The sequence below is a fragment of the Myotis daubentonii genome, chromosome 4 (genome assembly GCF_963259705.1).
Source record: "Myotis daubentonii chromosome 4, mMyoDau2.1, whole genome shotgun sequence".
In the NCBI taxonomy this organism is placed as follows: Eukaryota; Metazoa; Chordata; class Mammalia; order Chiroptera; family Vespertilionidae; genus Myotis; species Myotis daubentonii.
This window is the reverse complement of record NC_081843.1, coordinates 23,502,006-23,522,135: the sequence shown is the minus strand read 5'-3', so window position 1 is coordinate 23,522,135 and position 20,130 is coordinate 23,502,006. Positions and strand designations below refer to the sequence as shown.

General features: G+C 45.3%; 2 protein-coding genes and 1 non-coding gene across 4 annotated transcripts in view; 1 reads left to right on the top strand and 2 right to left on the bottom strand.

Moving 5' to 3' along the window:
* Positions 1-2,464: 2,464 nt before the first annotated feature.
* LOC132233942 (U1 spliceosomal RNA) lies at positions 2,465-2,627 on the bottom strand. The gene has a single exon (XR_009452789.1). It is a non-coding gene; the product is annotated as a U1 spliceosomal RNA (small nuclear RNA).
* An 8,407-nt stretch (positions 2,628-11,034) lies between these two features.
* On the bottom strand, positions 11,035-11,303 carry LOC132232350 (DNA-directed RNA polymerases I, II, and III subunit RPABC4-like). Its single transcript, XM_059691831.1, has one exon. It carries the CDS (start codon positions 11,251-11,253, stop codon positions 11,077-11,079), a length of 177 nt encoding a protein of 58 aa, XP_059547814.1. The 5' UTR covers positions 11,254-11,303; the 3' UTR covers positions 11,035-11,076.
* Positions 11,304-14,833: 3,530 nt separating this feature from the next.
* CPPED1 (calcineurin like phosphoesterase domain containing 1) overlaps positions 14,834-20,130 on the top strand; it is a 112,226-nt gene continuing 106,929 nt past the window's right edge. Inside the window, exon 1 of one of the 2 annotated variants that reach the window (XM_059693204.1) lies at positions 14,834-15,007. In XM_059693204.1, the coding sequence (XP_059549187.1) occupies positions 14,938-15,007 (70 nt within the window). In that variant the 5' untranslated portion in view covers positions 14,834-14,937. The remainder of the gene's footprint in view (positions 15,008-20,130) is intronic. The other variant, XM_059693203.1, reaches the window with a different exon arrangement.

Below are 20,130 nucleotides of genomic sequence, written 5' to 3'. Positions count from 1 at the left end.
TAGCTGTGTGGCCTTGGGTACATTGCTTAACTTCTCTGAGTCTCAAGCCTCATTTTCTTTGTCTGTAAAATTGGGATAAGTGACTACTTTTTAGGGTGATTAGGTAGAGAGAATGAAAGAATGCATGGGAAATGCAGAGCTTAAGTGTTAGATAAAATGTATCAATAAATGTTATGATTGTTGTCACTTCCCAGAAGAAATTGAGCTGGCTAGGTTCGGAATGCACACAGAGTTGAATAATATAAAAACAGCCAATGGAAAGCCATCGTGCAAGAGAAATGCAATTAAAATGCCAAAGCAATCTCAGGGCAGGCTAATGTGACAGCATTTACCTACTGTTCTGTAAGTGAGCTTTCGAGAAAAAAAAAACCCACATTCGCCCATGTTTGTCATTAACATGTTTTTAAAAATGACTTTATGTGGGCAAATGCAATGAGATATTCTTACAACACGATTGTACCTTACAAAACCTAACGCACATCTACAATTTTCTACTTTTCTTATCATTTTGCCTGTGTCTGCTTTGAGGATTTGGGGGCGAAAAAAGAAAACAACTTCTGTTGCTAGGAACATTTCAATAAGTGAAGATATTTCTCTGCCTACAAAGATGCCCCCATGAACCGGTTCTTCTGTTCTCCCCAAAACCAAATTACACACAGATGTATGGCTAAGTCTGAAGATGTTTATTAAAGCAAGTTATTACAATTCTGAATTTTGTTACAGATTCAAGATTCCAAATAGGAGGGGTAAAGAGATTGGATGAATAATATAAATTCTTGCTCCCAGGAAAGTTTTGCTTTATCTGCTTTGAATCCAATCATTTGCCCAATTTGTATTTATCCTTATGCAAATTGGTCTGATTGCCTACAAACCATATGAGAAGGCTTAAGTGCAGTATCAAAGGGTCAGGATTTAGCAAGGATTTGGAAGTCTTGTGTTCATTAGCCGTACTTTCTTCAGTTACCCCTAAATAACATTCACAGAACTAGTTAATTCACCCACTCTGGATGGATCTTTCAGCTTCCCACTTGGGAGATTAAATCTAAAAGGATAAAACATTTGAGAAAATACTAGAATCCATGTTGGAAAAACCAGATTAATCTGTCTGAGAAATAATCAGGTTGATTTGTCTGGGAAGACAGTAGAGCACAGTGGTTAACTGTGGGGAACGTTGGAGTTTGAAAGAACTGGTGCAAATCTTAGTTCTGCTGTTTAATCGCTGTGGCAGGCAGCAGGCCCTCCAAGGATTCTCACCTCCTGGTAGTTGTGCCCTGATGCAACCCTCTCGGTTGAGTGTAGGCTGGCCTGGTGACTTGCTTCTAACCAACAGAGCCTGGCAAGAGTGATGGGATGCCACTTCTGTGATGAAGGTATGTAAGATGTGACTTCTGCCTTGCTCGAATATTCTCTCTCCTGCTGGCATGAGGGAGTAAGTTTCCATGTTGTGAGCTGCCATGCTGGGAAGGGCACGTGCCAAGGAACTGAGTCCCGCCAAAAACTGACCATGTGAGTGAGCCTGGAAGCTGACCGTTCCCCATTCAAGTCTTCAGATGAGACCCCAGCCCTGGCTGCCGCCTTGATCACAACCTGTGCGAGCCCATGAGCAGAGGGCCTAGCTAAGCTCTACCTGTACTCCTGACTCACAGGCGCTGTCAAATACTGAATACTCGTTGTTTTAAGCTGCTAAGTGCGGGGTAATTTGTTATGTAGCAACAGATGACTAATACTGGGGCGATGCCACCTTGGGCAAGCCACTAAGCCTCTCTGAACTCAAGACCCACATCTGTGTAATGGGGATTGCAATGCCTGCCTCTCGGGATTCAGTAAGTAAATGCTTGGCATTGTGGCTGGCACCTTTCACGCTGACTTTTATTTTATTCATAACATTCTGTACTCATAACGCACAGCAGTCTCAGAAGTTAATGAATGCGATGTACAGGAGACTTAAATATATAAGCCAATGTTTCTGAGAAATCACATTTCAGGACATTCTGTTACAGTCGACACGAGAGAAAGCCAAGTTCAGGCTTCTGCCTCCTAATTTCTACGCAGTGAGGGTTGGGGGCGTCAGTTGTACATCTACGCGCCGGAGAAGACTCCAGAGAGAGGCGACTGGATACAAAAGTCCCACAGAAGAATCTGTCAGAAAGAGGGGTGCACATGTACTTGATAAGAGTGAACTGGTCTGTCCACGGCTGAGCAGTTAGTTTGGCAAGTGTGGGGGGACTGGGGCATCTCATATGCTGTTGGTGGGAACAGAGGGCACTCTGACAAACACCAGCAGCATTTACATGTGTACCCTCTTTAGCCGAATGACCCCGTTTCTGGGAAGTTACCCTGAAGAAATGACCTGAAGAGCACACCAATGTGTTTAAGCTGTTCATCGCACTATTGCTTATAAATGGTAGGTTGAATCACATGACCATACGAAATTGCCAATATTTGACTCTTCTTTTTTTTTTTTTAGGGGAGAGCGCGAATGCAGTCCCCCACTACCACACATTATGCAGTCGAGTCTCCCACATTTGGGGAAATCGCAGGGGTCAGCACATCCGGAGGTCGATGGGTAAGCCTCGCCCTGGGAAACCACCTGTGTGATCATGGTACCTCCCCTGCCAGGTGAGTGTGACTCTTTGATCTGTGAAGAAGAGAATTTGAAACAACTCCAGAACCCAAAGGGAATGTGGGACAGTGGAATTTCACACACACACACACACACACACACACATTCCTGTAGGCATTTAAAAGCTGGGATGTATATGGCAAACTGTTTACTGTAGTAATAATGTATTGGAAGGATGAAATTACAAAAAAAACCCAAAAAAACAAAAACACTATCATTTTTTTCTTAACCTCTTTAACATTTCACAAAGACCATGGTTTTTTTAAGGTAATTGGACTTCCTGGAAAATTAAAGAAGCCCCTTACATTTCATACAGGCCCCTATTTACGTTTGCTGTTGTAACAAATTACCACAAGCTTAATGGCTTAAGACAACACAAGTTAATTCTAGTTCTGGAGGTCAGAAATCCCAACAGTGTTCCCCAGGCTACAGCGAAGGTGTCGGCAGAGCTGCGTGCCTCCTGGCGGCTCTAGGGGAGACTCTGTATCCTTGCCTTTCACGACTTCTAGAAGTCACCTGGTTCCTTGTTTCACATCTCCTTTCACATCTTCAAAGCCACATCTTCGTAGCATCTCCTATGCTCTCTCTGGGCCTCTGGCCTCCGCTTCTGTTGTCACATTGCCTCCCTCCCAGCTCCCACGGCCACCTCCTCTTTCTCCACTTCCATCTTAGGAGCACCTGATGGGTGGTTACATGGGGCCCACCCAGAGCATCTAGGACAGTGGTTCTCAACCTGTGGGTCACGACCCCTTTGGGGGTCGAACGACCCTTTCACAGGGGTCCGGCCATCGGAAAACACATATATAATTACATATTGTTTTTGTGATTAATCCACTATGCTTTAATTATGTACAATTTGTGACAATGAAAATACATCCTGCATATCAGATATTTACATGACGATTCATAACAGTAGCAAAATTACAGTTATGAAGTAGCAACAAAAATAATTTTATGGTTGGGGGTCACCACAACATGAGGAACTGTATTAAAGGGTCATGGCATTAGGAAGGTTGAGAACCACTGATCTAGGATAATGTCCCCATTTTAAAATCCTTCATTCGTTCACTTCTTCCAAGCCTGTGTCCTATGGACGGTAACACATTCACTGGTTCTGGGATTAGGACAGAGACATGTTTGGAGGACCATAATTCAGGTTTACATCTCTGTAGGTGATACATACTCCAGCGTCAAATTACGTCAAACTACATAGAATGTTACTCCCTCCTCTGTTTCCTGTCAGTCACACTGATGACATCCAGGGGAAAGCTTTGGCACCTTTCTAACACCTGCTAATCTTCCTTCTTCACCCGACAGCAGCCCTCAGGTTCAGAGCTTTTAGCAAACAACATATCTACCTGGAATCCAATTGTGCTTTCCCTGTAGTAGTTTTTACAGTTACCTTCCATTAGGAGGTGATATGAGTTTTCCATTTTCAGTGGTGACTATGAAGTCACATTTACATTTAAGATTAAAAAGTCACTTGATTTTTAAAAAATATATTAAATAAGTAAGTAGTTCAGAAAGGATGGGAATATGACAAGAATTGTTAAAGGCTGTTTCCCAATAACTGAAGTTTAAAGAAGTCTCTTGTCAGAGACGCAGAGCCACGCCTTGCCTCCCCTGGGCAGCCTTGTCAAGTCCCATGGTGAGTCTGTTTCCTGCTCCAGAAAACGTGCTCCATCGACACCCCTGGTGTTTCTCAAGGGGTTAACTACCACCTTTACTCATGTGATCCCCAAATGTGTACCCCTGACTCTGACTTCTCACTGACTTGTATTCCCAATTGAATATGAAGGTAAAATTTACATTTACCGAACTAAGAGGGGATTTAGAGAGCCTGTTCTCTAAGAATCTCATATTCAGCTGCCCAAGGGAGGCCGGGAAGGTAATTTACATGTGAAGCAGGCTGGGTATAGATGACAAACGGCAACTGGCATGCAGCCTCAGTGTCAGGAAGACTGTATGTAGGACGTGGTAGAGACTGTGGGGACCACATGTCCATGTCCAGTTTAAAGGGGGCAGCGGGTGGATGCATTAGCCAACTGCTGGGAGCAGAAATCTGGGCTTTTCTGTAAAATCCTTCAATTTTGACATGTTGGTAGCTAATTAAAATGTAAAACCCTTGTAGAATAAACAAACGACATCTGCCACCAGTTTCCCTACTTTGGTTTAAGGCAACACCCTCAATTTTAAAAGACCAATGACTGGGGCCCAGAAGGAGTATATGAAAGATTCACTGTTAACATTTGGCTCGGTTCTAACCAGAATCCAGGTTTCCTCACTCCAAATTTCCTCATATTATAATTGTTTAAAACTAACGCATTATCTTTTCTTTTTCTTTCCCAAACTGGCTCTCCCTTTCAGCTAACCCAGTGGTCGGCAAACTCATTAGTCAACAGAGGCAAATATCAACAGTATAACGACTGAAATTTCTTTTGAGAGCCAAATTTTTTAAACGTAAATTATATAGGTAGGTACATTGTTATTAACTTAATGAGGGTACTCCTAAGGCTTAGGGAGAGCTACACTCAAGGGGCCAAAGAGCCGCATGTGGCTCGCGAGCCGCAGTTTGCCGACCATGGAGCTAGCCTGTTTCTGAGAGAGGACCCAATTTTTCTTCTGTTTTCTCAGGCTAGTAGCCCAAGCCTTCGGTTCCTGTCTTGGTCCTCTCTTTCATAGCACTTCTGTCCTGCATTTTTTCTTTCCATTCTGACTGCCAAAACCTTAAACTTAGCCAGTTCAGGTGTCTGTTGCTCACTTCGTGTCCAATCCCTTCCAACCAGAACGATGGTCTGTCTGTCTTAAATCAATTTCTCTGCTTGGCATTCAAGATTCTTCCATCTGGTCCCCACCTAACCAGTCTTATTTCCGGTTCTGCCCACAGATGTATTTCTTCCCTTCCCTTCCCTTGTCCGCCCATTCAGTTTGTTGCCCACAATCACCTCTAGGGGGAGCTCAAAACCCTCCTCCCTTACCTCTAGTTGACTTTGTTGACCAAAGACAATTGAACCACATTAAGGGGTGAAGCTTTCACACAAAATTAGAAGTAAATTCTGATTCTTCCTCCTCCTCCTGAAAGCATTCTAGCCAGATTCATCTGTCATTAATACTAACAAGAATGGCAATCATAACCGGTAACTTTTTTGAGAGCTGATCATGTACGTGCAAGTCAAGGTGTTTTTCCTACAGTTTCTCATTTACTTCTCTCCAAAACTCTATGGAATATTCTTTTTTGAAGATGAGAACACTGCATCTCAGAGAGACTTGGGGACTGGCCTGAGGTCATATGCTAATAAGTGATGGAGCTGAGATGCTACTTAGGTCCGTCTCCTCCAGAGCCAAGTTCTCAATCTGCACACGATGCTTTCCTATAGCCCCAGTGTAATTTCTGGTGGTGGAGGTCATGTCTAATTGCTTTGTATCTTTATTTTGGTTTGTTTTGTGTGTGTGTGTGTGTGTGTGTGTGTGTGTGTGTGTGTGTGTTTAAGAATAGTTTATTGATTTGGAGAGAGAGAGAGAGAGAGAGAGAAGAGAGAAACATCAATGTGAGAAAAAACATCGATCGACTGCCTCCTGCATGCCTCCTCCCGGGGATGGAACCTGCAGCCGGGTATGTGCCCTGACCGGGAATCAAACCAGCAACATTTCAGTGCCCAGCATGACACCCAACCCACTGAGCCACACAGGCCAGAGCGCTTTGTATCTTTCATACTGCCTCAGTTTTCTCATCTCTCAAATGGCAACAATACAAATCTGTATACATTTCCTCGGGCTGCCCTTGCAAATTACCCCACACTGAGTGGCTTAAAACAACAGAAATAGACTCTCAGCTCTGGAGGCCAGAAGTCCAGAATCAAGGTGTCAGCAGGCCCGGGCTTTCTCCACAGGCTCTAGGAAGAGTCCTGCCTTGCTGCTTCCCTGGCTCCTGTGGACTCTGGCAATCCTTGGTGTTCCTTGGCTTGTAGCTGGATCTCTCTGCTATTGGTCGTTACACAGCCTTCTTCTCTGAGTGTCTCTGTGTGTCCTCCCCGCTTCTTATGCGGACACCAGTCACTGGATTTAGGGCCCACCCGAATCCAACATGACCACGGATTAACTTAATCACATCTGCAAAGAACCTATTTCCAAAATAAGTTCACATTTACAGGTTCCCGGGGATGTGAATTTTGGGGGGACACCATTCAATCCAGTGGGCAACCTTTTAAGATTGTGGTAAAACTTAAATGGGACCCCGTATTAAAAGGCACAAATCCTAGTGCCCAGCGACTCAGTAAATGTTACTGTGCTTCTCTCATCACCCCTGCAGCTATGGACTGCAATGCTCATTTGCTGTTCAGCTGACTCAGGCAGGGGCCTCATCTTAGACTCTAGACAAGCAGTTCTCCCCCCCAGCTGCATATCAGAATCACCTGGAGCATCTTTAAGACCAAAGCTTAAGTCTCATTCAAGACACATCCAATCAGAAACTCCAGAGTCAAGTCTGGGAATGCCCCAGCTTAGAAAGCTCGCGGGTGATTGATCTAGCCCGCAGCCAGGGTTGAGAACCACTCATTGAGATTAATGTGGTCAGAGTCCCAAGAGATGAAACCCAGACTCACGTGTTGAGTGCCTTTGGATGCAGCCCTATTTCTCCGGAACATTAGCTCAGTAAAAAACCAGGCTAGTGCTTTGGGAAGATCAAAACCAGTAAAACTTGTCAGATTCTGAGTTATGTGTAGCTGTTCCTTCTTGTGGGAAACAAAGCATCATTCCAACAGTGCCCAATGTGACGAAGATGAAAAATAAAACGAAAGCAGAGGGAGGGCTGAGTGTATCCATCTTGTGTACCAGTGAAACCAAAGGCTTTCATTTTGGTCCTGAGCTCCAATGGCAGAGATGTCGTCCAGACAGGGCCAGGAATCAGCTGCAGTCACTTTGCATGAACACATGACAAATCAGAGAAAAGCACAATTCAAGAGGCGGGCGTGGAGTATGCAGGATTTTTTTATTGTCATCATTCATTGGGAGCTGACTTAATACTGGGGCATATGGAGAAACTGAACAAAAATTGAAATCTGCCCTAAAGACTCTCAACAATAGCCCGCCCGGTGTGGCTCAGCGGTTGAGCATCCACCCATGAACCAGGAGGTCACGGTTCCATTCCCTGTCAGGACTCATGCCCAGGTTGCAGGATGGATCCCTGATACGGGGAGTGCAGGGAACAGCAGATCAATGATTCTCTCCATCATTGATGTTTCTATCACTTTCCCCCTTTCCCTTCCTCTCTCTGAAATCAATAAAAAGATTTTTTAAAGACTCTTAACATTAGTAAGTTTAATTGAGAAGCAAATTCAATTGAATTCAACATGTATTGATTGAGGGCTTCCTATGTATCAGATCCTATTATAGACACTCAGCATAATCCAGTGGAGATATACATACAGATGTCTATATCTATATCTATATTTATATCTATATCTATATCTATATCTATATCTATATCTATATCTATATCTATATCTATATCTATATCTACCTACCTACCTACCTACCTATCTATCTATCTATCTTTATCTTGGGGAACTTACATCTCTGCAGGGAGCTTAAATTGTACACTAAATATAAAATTGGGTTGAGATGATTGGAGCTTTAAGGAAAACCCTTATTCTTGTTGAGAGAGGGAAAAAATGATTTTTCACAAACCAAACTGAGTAACTGAAATATTTAAATGCTTCAGAAGGTTGAGTTCACTACTCAGATGAAGAAAATGAAATTAGAAAGTCAAAGGAAGCCCCTATAATCATACCAGGGGCTTATTTACAAGGGGTGTTAAGCAATTTAGGAAAGCGAGACAAGAAAATAAATGGATGAACAAAAGCCTAAGGAGGAAATTAAATTCAAATTTCTGGATGAAAAGAATGGGGATTATTAGTATAGTCTGCTTCAAAGGCTAAGAACTTTATTATAGCAGCGAGGGATCCTTTTGCTTGTTCGTGGTTCTCATGCCAATCATGTGCATTGGACAGAAGAATGGAAGTAACGGGCAGGGTTCGTTAGCTGCAAGTTGCTCATGTGGTTGTAAAGCAGTGCTGACCACCTGGACACTTCTGCAACAATGGGGCTGTTCCACATCTGCACTGTCCAATCTATTGGCCAGGCAAAAAGATGGATGCCCGGTCACATTTGAATTTCAGATTAAAAAGAAATAGTGTGTTTTTTAAATTTTTTTATTTGAGAGGAAGAGAGAGAGATTTTTGTTGTTCTATTAACTTATGCATTCATTGGTTGCCCTGACCAGGGATCGAACCCCTCAACTTTGTCATATCAGGACGAGTCTCTCTCTTTGTTTTAAAATAATATATTTTTATTGATTTCAGAGAGGAAGGGGGAGGGAGAGAGAGCTAGAAACATCAATGATGAGAGGGAATCATTGATCGGCTGCCTCCTGCATGGCCCACACTGGGGATTGAGCCTGCAACCCGGGCATGTGCCCTGACCAGGAATTAAACCATGACCTCCTGATTCATAGGTGGATGCTCAACCACTGAGCCACTGCGGCCAGGCTCAGGACGACTCTCTAACCAACTGAGGTACCCAACCAGAGCTAGATAATGTTTATAGCATTCTGGGCCATACTCATCTGAAATTCAAATTTAACTGTTCTGTATTTTTTTTCTCTCTAACTACGGTCACCCTAGCCACATGTGGCTATTGAGCACTTGAAATGAACACAGTGTGACTGAAAAATTGTCATTTTAATTTTATTTAATGTTGATTAATGTAGTAGCCATAAGTAGCAAGTGGCTATCATATGGGTTAGTCGGCTGGATCTGAAGAAACAGGGTATGTGACAGGACTTCCACCAGCGTGAGATTCCATTGGGGATAGTTTTTATTTACTTTATTTTACTGATTTATTTTTAAAAATATGTTTTTTGTTGATTTCAGAGAGAGGAAGGGAGAGGGGGAGAAATTCAGAAACATCAGTGATGAGAGAGAATCATTAATCGGCTGCCTCCTGTATGCCCCATACTAGAATCAAGCCCACAACCGGGACATGTGCCCTGACTGGAAATTAAACCGTGACTTCCTGGTTCATATGTTGACACTCAACCACTGAGCCACACCAATCAGGCCAGGGATGGTTTTTAAACTCAAGTTTTCCATTCCAGGTACTGAATGTCAGGACGGCCTGCCTCAGCTCACTGCCATGCTGGGCGGTCTTCAGTGGCTTATCTGAAATAATAACAACTACAGCAATAATAAGCCATTTATTGAGCAATTATTATGTTTTATGATGCACACTTTAAGTATGCTATGAGACTGAATCCTGCCAACTTTGTAGGTAAGCATTATCCCCACGTTATGGGCGATGAAAACAAAGCTCAGAGAGGTTAAACTAGTAAAGCCCAAACAATTTACCCTAAATGAGGCCTCGGGCTCTTAGGCGAAGCCTATTGCCTCAAATCCATAAGACAACCTGTCCGTACTCCTAACAACCTTTGTCATCTAGTTTCACAAATCTGGGCAGATGACAAATGAGGGAAGGAGGTAGAGAGTGAGTACTTGCTAGAGGCAGATGCCAGAAACAGTGAGAAGAAACAGCTCACAGCCTGCCAGTGAGGAGGAGACAGAAGATCTATAAAAAGTAGACAGAACTGTAAACGCTCAGCTGCTAGGGCCTTTGAATGTTGAGACAAATTGTTCGGCTTGCTTCCTGGAGTGAGGCTATAATACAGCCCAGTATAGCAACTGCTGTTCTTAATAATATACCTGGGTCTCTAAATAACAACACGGTTGGATTAGCTGTTACAAGGGGTGGGATGAAAGAAAGAGGGCAGTTTTTTCACCCTAGCTAGATTGGCTCCGTGGAAAGAGTGTCGACCTGCAGACTGAAGGGTCCTGGGTTTGATTTCAGTCAAGGGCACATACCTTGGTTACAGGCTTGATCCTTGGCCCTGGTTGGGGCACATGCAGGAGGCAACTAATTGATGTGTCTCTCTCTCATAGATGTTTCACTCTCCCTGTCTCTCCCCTCCCTTCCACTCTCTCTAAAAATCAATGGAAAAATAGCCTCCTCTGAGGATTAATAAAAAACAAAACAGAAAAAAAAGGTCAGTTTTTAAAGGGTGGGGGAGGGAGCATGATCGTCACTAGCTGGTATGCTCTCCCTGCCCTCAAATGCTCACTTGTACATCGGCAATGTAGTGGATTATCTGTTGGCCCTTTAATTTTTTTTTTTAACAAAAAACAATCTTTATAATAGACACCTAAATATAGTATTTTTTTAATGAAATCACGTGTATATAGTTGTATTCATAATACAACTATAAAGATAAGTATATTATAAAGATAAAAGATAAGTATATTACTTATAAAGATAAGTATATTCATAAAGGTAAGTATATTCATCAAAAACTACACAATAACAGCAAATACAAATGCAAACAAAGATATTCTTCTGAATTCTGTTCATCGAGCCTCAAAAACCACTAATCTTTTAGTTCTTTTCTTGTACATTATTCTGTATCCACATTCTCTGCACCTGATTGGATCCCTGGATTTTATTTCATTTTCTGCCTGACATTCTCCACAGATATATATCCTTGGCTGCTGCTTTGGGGGTTGGACGTCCTTGTGGGTGCCCATTGTTAATCCTTAGCACCAACACCTTTTTTTTTTTTTTAAATGAGCCATTTCCCCTTTTCAGGACAATGGTATCCTGATCCATTTTTAAAACATCTATGCATTTGACCCTCAAGCATGCATTAAGGGTGGGATGGATAGCACTCCTCCAGGGGTGGCCCTATACATTAGCAGATAGAAACATGCCATTTACCCTTTGACCTTGCCTCAGAGAGCAGCCCGTATCCAAACTGGCACTGTTGTGATGCCAGGGAATGCTTGCTGGGGCTGGTGAGAAACAGTGACTTCCTTTGTCTTCCTGCTAGGTGTCTCAGGAGGACGTGTGGTCTAGAACTGTGTAGCCGCTCTCCTCCTGTGAATGGGAAGCCTGGAGATGCCAAGTGATGAGAGGGAGTCCTCTGTGGAGATTGAAGATGAAGACAAAGTTACAAAAGGCAGAGAGGCTGGGTCAAACCTCAACAGAAGCTGCCTTGGGGTTTTAATTTATACATGCCTATGGATCCCTCCTCTCCCCCTCCCCCCTCCCCCTCCAGTTAAGCCAATTTGAACTGCTTTTTAGTTCATTGCAATGAAATGATACTGGCTCATATAACAGGTGAACAGAATCTTGAAAGAAGAGTAGAATTTTGACCAGAAAAGAATGAGTTTGAGTGGTATTTCAACAACAACAATAACAATATTAACAATATCAACCACAGCAAAAATGTATCAAGCACTTAGTATGCTCCAGAAACTCTGCCTCCAGCTTCATTTACTCCTCACAAGAACCATGGGAGTTCATTTGGGATGAAGCTCAGAAAGATGAAGTGACTTGCCCAGGGTCACCCAGCTGGGAAGTGGATGGAGCAGCGGGGCCTGATGTTCAGGAAGATGCTCCTTTCACGCTGCCTGTCTGCCTCCTCTAACCTTCCAGGCAGACAGCTGACAGACCATGGTCAGAGTGTGGCACCACTGATCTGTACAGTGACGAGGGGAGAATAGGGCAGGCAATGTTGTTCAGAGGTTGCTGGACCCAGTGGTGCACAAGGTGGAGTTGCAACCATTACTACCCTCACACACAAAATGTCCAAACCTGTAGAGAATTTCTATAAGAGTTTATTTTTTATTATTTTTTTAAAAATATATTTTTATTGATTTCAGAGATAAAGGGAGAGGGAGAGAGAGAAACATCAATGAGGAGAGAGAATCATTGATTGGCTGCTCCTGCACACCCCCCACTGGGGACCGAGCCCGCAACTGGGCATGTGCCCTTGACTGGAATGGAACTGGGGACCCTTCAGTCCACAGGCCGACGCTCTATCCACTGAGCCAAACCAGCTAGGGCTGTAAGAGTTTATTTGAGCCCAAACTGATGACATATGTTGAGGAGCAAATTTATGCTCCAGAGAATAACAGCTTGGCAGTTTCTTTTATGCATTTGAATTTAAGGAGGAACTAAGGAAGATTACCTGGAGGTGGGAGAAAACAAGGCACAAGATTATGTGCTCTCTGAGGGTTACTGCCCCCTTTGAGGGATATGTCTGGTCTTCAAAGGTGTGTTAACCTAGATGCACAAGAGCAATGGACAGGGCTGGCTTCAAACCTTTTACTAAAGGAATAATAGCTCAGCAGGTGTTGCTCAATGGTTAAGCATCAACACATGTACCAAGAGGTTGCAGGTTCGATTCCTGGTCAGGGCAGGTGCCCGGGTTTCGGACTTAATCCCCAGCCAGGGGGCATGCAGGAGGCAACAGATCGATGTTGATGTTTCTCTCTCATTGATGTTTCCATCTCTCCCTCTCCTTTCTCTTTCTCTAAAAATCAGTAAAAGCATTTTTGAAAAAAAGAAATTATATGCGTGGGCATGACTGCCCATCATGACCTACCCTGTCAGGAATTTATGATCAGATCACCCTGTGAGATTACTTCCATAGAACCCCCTTTTCATCCATACATATCATTACCAACTGTGCAAAGGGCTGAGGGACAAGAGCAGAGTGCTGTGAAAAGAAGGAGGGAGACAAAAGTTTAGATCAGAAGAGTGTGCAAGTATTTAGGTAAGACCTTTCCATGCAAGTGTGACTTAAGCAGAGGCACTGATGTTCAAATGAGCAGATACAGACTCTAGGCAGAAGGAACCACACAGGCAAAGGGGCAAATAGATTTGCATGTTTAAGGAACTGAAAGAGGTCATGTGGCTGCAAAGTTAATGGGTGAGAGGTAGGAATGGGCTGGATTTTGCAGGGCCCGGAGGCCACCATTAGGACTTCTGATTCTCATTTACAGTATTCATTTCCTCCTTAAACATTTCCTAAGAATCCTCCACTGGGCCAGGCCATACCCAGGGAATAGGGATATAGTGATTAACAATAATGCCAATGATAACGGCTAATATTTGTGGAGTATATTTGCTATTAGAACTATTGTATTTAAGCACTTTGATGCACCAAGCCATTTAAGCCTCCCTATACTGGGAGATTAGAAATTAAGTAACTTTAGAAACTAAGTAATTTTCAAGATCAAAGTGCCAGCAAGTGGTAACAGGCAGCCTGACTTCAGAACTCCTAGGCACTTAATATTCTTAATGTGGGGGAGTGTGGAGGTAAGGAACAAACCTGTAGAGAATTTTTAGATGACATATGCCAGAGAGCAAGAGCTCAAATACTCTGGAGAATAACCGTTTTTGCAGTGTCTCTTATGCATTTGAAATTAAGGACATACCACAGAGGCACATCTTGGGGTGACTCCTCTGAACCCCTAACCACTATGATTTACTACCTCTTGCCTAAGATTGGAGGACAGTCTTCCTAGTCATTTTAGCCACCCAAACAGTGTTTCAGAAGCAGGCAGCCAGGTAAGAAGAGAATTCCTCAAACTTAGCAGAACCTAAAGACTCTTTTGGGGAGTTAAAAACAGACCCTTCTCCTGAAGATTCCGCTTCACGAGGTCCACCCTGGAATTTGTATTTTAACAAGTTTGACCAACACTGGCTTGTGCAGGTCAGTTCAACGGTGTTTGCTGGGCAGACCCTCCTTTGGGTCAGATGCAGCTTTGCTACTTTTCCAGATGCCTGTCCGCTTGTGCAAAGGGCCTCGCCGTTCTGAGCACCAGTTTCCCCTCCTGGCAAATGAGGGAGATGCTGCAGCACCATCGCCCACGGCTGCTGTGTGCATGAAGTGAGCTCTCCCCAAGTGCTCAGCGCAGCGTCTGATGTGGAGTGAGCGATGCTGATCATACCGGGACGGCGGTGATGACAGGGCAGCCGAAGACGCCTGGTGATCGATTGTTATGGATTCCAGCTGCTTAGAGGGCTGTCTGCCACATGGTGCATGGGACAAGCTTATCGTCGCCTCTCTGGGCATTCGGTATTTTTATTCGTGAAACCTGACAACCCTACCTGCAGGCTCCCAGCCTGAGCCCAAACACACCCCCTCTCCGCACTCGGGCCCCAGCCTGGGGGCCTCCGCTCGCCAGGCGCCCCAGTCGATCCCAGAGGGGCCGCTCAAGCGTCTGCCCGCCCAGGCAGCACTAGCGGCGCCCCGAGCTGTCCAGGCCCGCGAGCCGCCCGCCGCCCCGCCCCGCCCCGCCCCGCCCCGAGTAGAAGGCTCCGCCCCCAGCGGGCCTGGCCCAGCCGGCAGTTGGGCGGTAAGGAGTCGCGCCGCTCCCTCCCACGCAGTGCACTCAGGTGGGACCGGGAACTCTCTCGCCATGTCCGCAGCGGAGGCGGGGGGTGTTTTCCACAGAGCCCGGGGCAGGACCCTGGACGCGTTTCCCGAAGGTACTCGGGGAGGGGATGGCTTCGGGCTGCGGAACCTTCCGCCGCGGGAACCTTTGGTGTGGTTGCGCGCACCTCCAGCCGGACCCCATCGGGGCCGCAGTCGGGGTCGGGACCAAAATAAAGTCCGCACAGCCGGGGCGGAAAGGCTTCCTCGGGCGCTATGGAGACGCGGGTGCCCGCTGGGGGAGTCGGGTCCTGGAGACTCGCTGGCCGCGACCTAACTTCCCTGCGAGAAGAGTAAGGCGGCGAAGCAGTTCACAGTAGCGTGGGCTCTACAGTTGGGTTTGGTGTCCTCGCCTCGCCTAAGACACGTTCCTTGGCAAGTTTTGGCCTCAGTTTCCCCATCTGTAAAACGGGAATAATAACAAAGTTCTGTGTGGCACTCGATAAGCGTCTGGTGCACGTTAGATGTCGTTACTTTTATTGTGGCCGTTCCCCATGGTGTATTTTATACGCCGCAATCACGGTTATTTACTATAATATGACTCATCCACCCAAATGTCCCCAGTGCCCGTCAGAACAGTGGAGAAGCCAAGCGGTCGAGAGTCGTGATAGAAGCAGTTAAATGCTTGGACTTTGAATGTAGGCAATCTGCCTCGCTGTAAAAATGGGTTTGTTAAGATTCTGATAGGTAACAGATTAACCAGGTTATTCTTTTAACAGATGGAAACTGTTTTTGAAACCCGGTGTCTGACACAGACGAGGTGCTAAAGTGAATGTTGGCCCCAGAGCTGGACGTCTAGAGCAGCGGTTCTCAACCTTGGCTGCACATTAGAATCACCTGGGAATCTTGTTAAAGTCCTGACTTCTGGGCCTCGTCCTCCGGAAATTCTGTTTCTTTGTTACTAATGATGAGGCCCAGAAATCAGGATTTTAACAAGATTCCCAGGTGATTCTACTGTGCAGCCAAGGTTGAGAACCGCTGCTCTACAGGGAAGTCTGTCCCTGGTTCCCTGGTTCTCTCTGTGGCATTTTGCTGCCTGGGGTCAGATTCCCTCTCTTGCACTCACCAGTTTTGTAACCCAAAGGGAAGTCACAGGTGCCCTGCTGCATCTGGCTTGTGCTCACCTTTCTTCCTTCATGCTCCATTCTTTCCCGTGCCTAGTTTTCTTTTCTGCCAAACTGGGTTTCTTTTAAGATTATTTTATTGATTTTTTGGAGAGAGAGGAAGGCAGAGGGAGAGAGAGCGAGAGAAGCATCGTGAGAGCAGAACATCACACACACCCCACTGGGGACTGAGCCACAACACCCGCATATGCCCTGACCAGGAATCCAATTGGCAGCCTTTTGCTGCACGGGGACAACACTCAACCAACTGAGTCACGCCGGCCAGGGCCACACTGGCTTTCTTTTTCTTTCTTTCTTTTTTTTTACACTGTCTTTCTTGAACTGCATTTTTAAAAGGGCCAATTGCAGTATCTCTTTCTCCTCAGGACCTTGGCGCTTGCTCTTCCCTGCTACCATGGCTAATAGCCTGGCGGGGGGCCTGGCTCTTTCTCAATCTTCACATCTTATTTAAAGTTAAGTTACTTCTCAGACAGATTTTCCCTGGCTGCTCTGTCTAAAGTAGTTTTCTCCTGTAATTCTGTCCTAAAACCTTGTTCTTTTCTTTCTTTGCAGCTCCTGGTGGGGAGTGGCAAGATTTTGGAAGAGCACACGGGGGCCAGGAATATAGCTGTGGTGGATTTTGGGAAATGCAATCTGCTGTAGTGCCCATTCTCTCAATATTTTAGTATGCCTTTTTTTGCCCATCATGAGATTTTTGAGATTTATCTATATTGATATAAGTAGTGCTAGTTCACTAATTTTCCTGCTGGGCAATACTCCATTGTATAAATATATACTCTATGCATTCTGTTGCTGGATATGCTGAGTATCTCTGTCCTCCGAAGCTCCACTGTGCTCCAGGATGTTGGCCTCTCTGGGCGTCAGTGGGCTCCTCGTCCTCTGGCTTTCCCTTGGGGTCAGCCAATGGGGAGTCCCCACCAGGAAGCAGAGGAAGGGTGTTCATTCCCCCAGTTTACTCCCTGTGGACTTGCTTTGAGCTAGTTATATTCCTTACCCCAAGTTCACTGCTTTCAAGATAGCCTTTCCTCTGGGTCTTTTCAGATTTGGGTAACTACTCGCTCCCTTCCCCCTTTCAGATGTAGGGGAGGCAGCAGCTCTGCTTTTCTATCTTTGGGCTACCAAACTGTCGTTTGTAGTTTTTCTGCACTCAGTTCATCCCAAATAATCTATTTTTAATCCCTCCTTTAATTATCCTAATTTTTAGTATGCCAGCTATTTTCTGATATAATGGGCATTGAGGGGTTTATATTTTTCACTCTTGGTAACAGTGCTGTTAGGAACTTTTTTTAAAAAATTCTTTATTGTTTAAGGTCATACATATGTCTCCTCCCCCCCCCCCCCCATCGTTCCCACCCCCCAGTTAGGAACATTTTTGTACAAGTCTTCTAGTGGATGCGTGGGGAAATTTCTCCAGGGCATATATCCAGGAGCGAAATTCTGGGTTATGAGGTATAATCACCCCCAGCTTTACCATAAATTGCCTTCCAAAGCCCTGGCACCAATTTATATATCCACCAGCAGAGAATGACAGAGTTCCTTGTTACTCTTTTCGGTATCTCTTTTCAGTTCAAGATGTGTTTATTAGGTTCCTGTTGCATTCTTTAGTATCTTGTGGAGAATAGAGAAAGAAGGGGGGTGAGGGGGGAGGAAGGCAAGCTACATGCCCTCAGGGGCTCAGTCTAGGCACAGAGCTATGGCACAAAAATAATTCTCAACTGGTGGACTTGTGGGCCACTGCAGCTGCAGTGGGAGGAGTTGGGATGTTAAGCATTGGTCCTGGCTGATGTTGGGTCTGTTAACTAAAATCACAGAATAAGGAGTAGGTTTAGGTTTGATGGGATTGGCTTGGGAAGTAATGGCTTTGAGGTGCCATCAGGAAATATGCAACTTGTGGGGCATATACACAGCTGAGGATGAAGGTGTGGGTTCCACTCGCAGAGAGCAGATAGTATTGCTGTAGGAGTCAGTGGCATTGCTAAGGGGGAAGTGTGGAGTAGTGGACAGTATTTGTCTCTGTGTGTGTAGTCTCAGGATATGCCAATGCTTAGGGGGCAGGAAGAAGAAAAGGACTCGGAGCAGAAAACAACCAGGAATTTTGGAAGAGGAAATCAGGAGCGGACCTTGGCACTAAAGTTGGGGAGGAGGGCTTAAGGCAGGATGGGGCACAGGATGGCATGTTGCAGATTGTTAGCTGAGCAGAGGATGGCAGGTGTGATTGTCACCTCGAGGAGAACAATTTCAGTAGAGTTGTAGGGGGACACCTGTACACAGCGTCTGGGGAATGGCAGAGAGTGAGGATGCGAAGTCAGCAAGGGTAGGATTCCGTTTGGAGCCATTGGTGATGCAAGGTCGACATAGGTCAGTAGCAGCTTAAGGGAGGAGCAGTGCTGAAGGAAGGCCGAAGGGTTTGAAAGAGTAATAATGATAAGAACAGTAGAAGCATCTAACAGTCATCAGGTATTTTTGGCAGCCAGGCACTGTACTCTGGGTTGTATGTAGATTATGTCATGTAATCTCCAAAACAGTCCTGTTGAGGTAACTATTAGGATTATCCTCTTTTTACAATGGAAAAAAAAAAAATCAAGCTCAACAGATTAGGCAATTTGCCCAAGGTCACATAATTGGTATGAGATGGATCTAGGGTTGAAAATGCAAAAGACAGAATAATGGTTGGAGAGAAAGAGCTGTGGAGATGGGATCAACGGCTTGAAAGAGGGGTTGACTCTGGGATCAAATGTACTTTTCAACCATATCTCCATCCTTCTGTCCATCCATCTATCTACCAGGCCATCCATCCACTATTCATATTGGTCTATCCACCATATGCCCATCTCTTCATTCTGTCTATCCACCTATCAGTTCATTCATTTGTCCTCTTATCCAATGTACTGAGCACTTGCCCTGTCCCAGCCATGGTGCTGGATGCCAGAGTGAAGGGAGTGAAAAACAGATGTGACTCTTCTGACACACAGCTACTTGGAAAGCCTGACATTAACCTGCCCCTCACACAAACCAGTGGAAATTCCGGTTGTGGCAAACGTCAGAGAAGTGAGGGATTGGTTCCATGAGAGCCTCTCACCGGAGCATTAGTAAGGACCTTTAGGGAGGGCTTCCTTGAGGAAGGGGTGCATCACCTGATTGCTGAAGGGCGATTAGGAGTTAACTGGGCCTTGAAGGGAGGGCAGACCATTGTGACCATGGGCAGAGCAAGTTTGAAAGCCTGGCATGGTGGGACGGGAAAGGGAAGGATGGGGGAAGAAAGCCGTTGAGTGTGGAGCAGTGTGGTATGGGAGGGCTCTGGAGAGTAAGGTGGGGGATAGTTGGATTTGTTTTTGCCTAATAGCATCAAAGGGATTTAAGCGGTATGTGTGAAAAAACAGGGGCACATAATCGGATATCCATTTGGAAAAGAATGGTCTGGCTGCAGCAAAGGCAACAAAAGCATTTCTACTTACGAGGAGCTTGGGTGTAATCTGGTTGGAAGCTGGAGCTCAAGTACTTGTCTAGGAGCATCATTTCCGTAGCACCACACTGTTTATTTTCAGCGACTGGAGGTGCATGTGGTCGTGGTGGTGGGGCTTCCAATGAGATGATGGGAGTGCTGAGGTGTGGAATCTCCGTGGCCTTTTGGAGCTGCCACAGGGTTGCCAGTAAGACCAGAGAACAAGAGAGTCGTTGGTCTGGAAAAGAATGGGGCCGACGGAGAGCCTTAGAAGATAGGTGATGAGATAGAAGAGGGAACATGACCTGGACTTCTCTACAAGTGGGGCTTGCACTTGGTCTCCCGGTGGGCATGCCCTGTATGGATCATACAGCACAGCACGTGAGGCTCGTCCTTGAAGGCTTAGGTTTAGAATCCCTAGACGTGTTGGTTTACTTCACTGGGTGCCGGATCCCTAGTTCGCCCCTAAGCTGCCCCTGCCACTGACTTTCCCTGGGTTCTATTTCCCTGCTAGCATATCTGGTAACTTTGAAAGATGCCTTTAAGGTTCATTATCAGTCCAGGATCTGCTGGAACAAGCGTGTCAAACTCAAAGACTAACACGGGCCTAATA

Excerpts from the sequence above, each read along its gene's own strand:
- LOC132232350 (XM_059691831.1), bottom strand. The coding sequence starts at position 11,253 with ATGGGCACCCACAAGGACGTCCAACCCCCAAAGCAGCAGCCAAGGATA.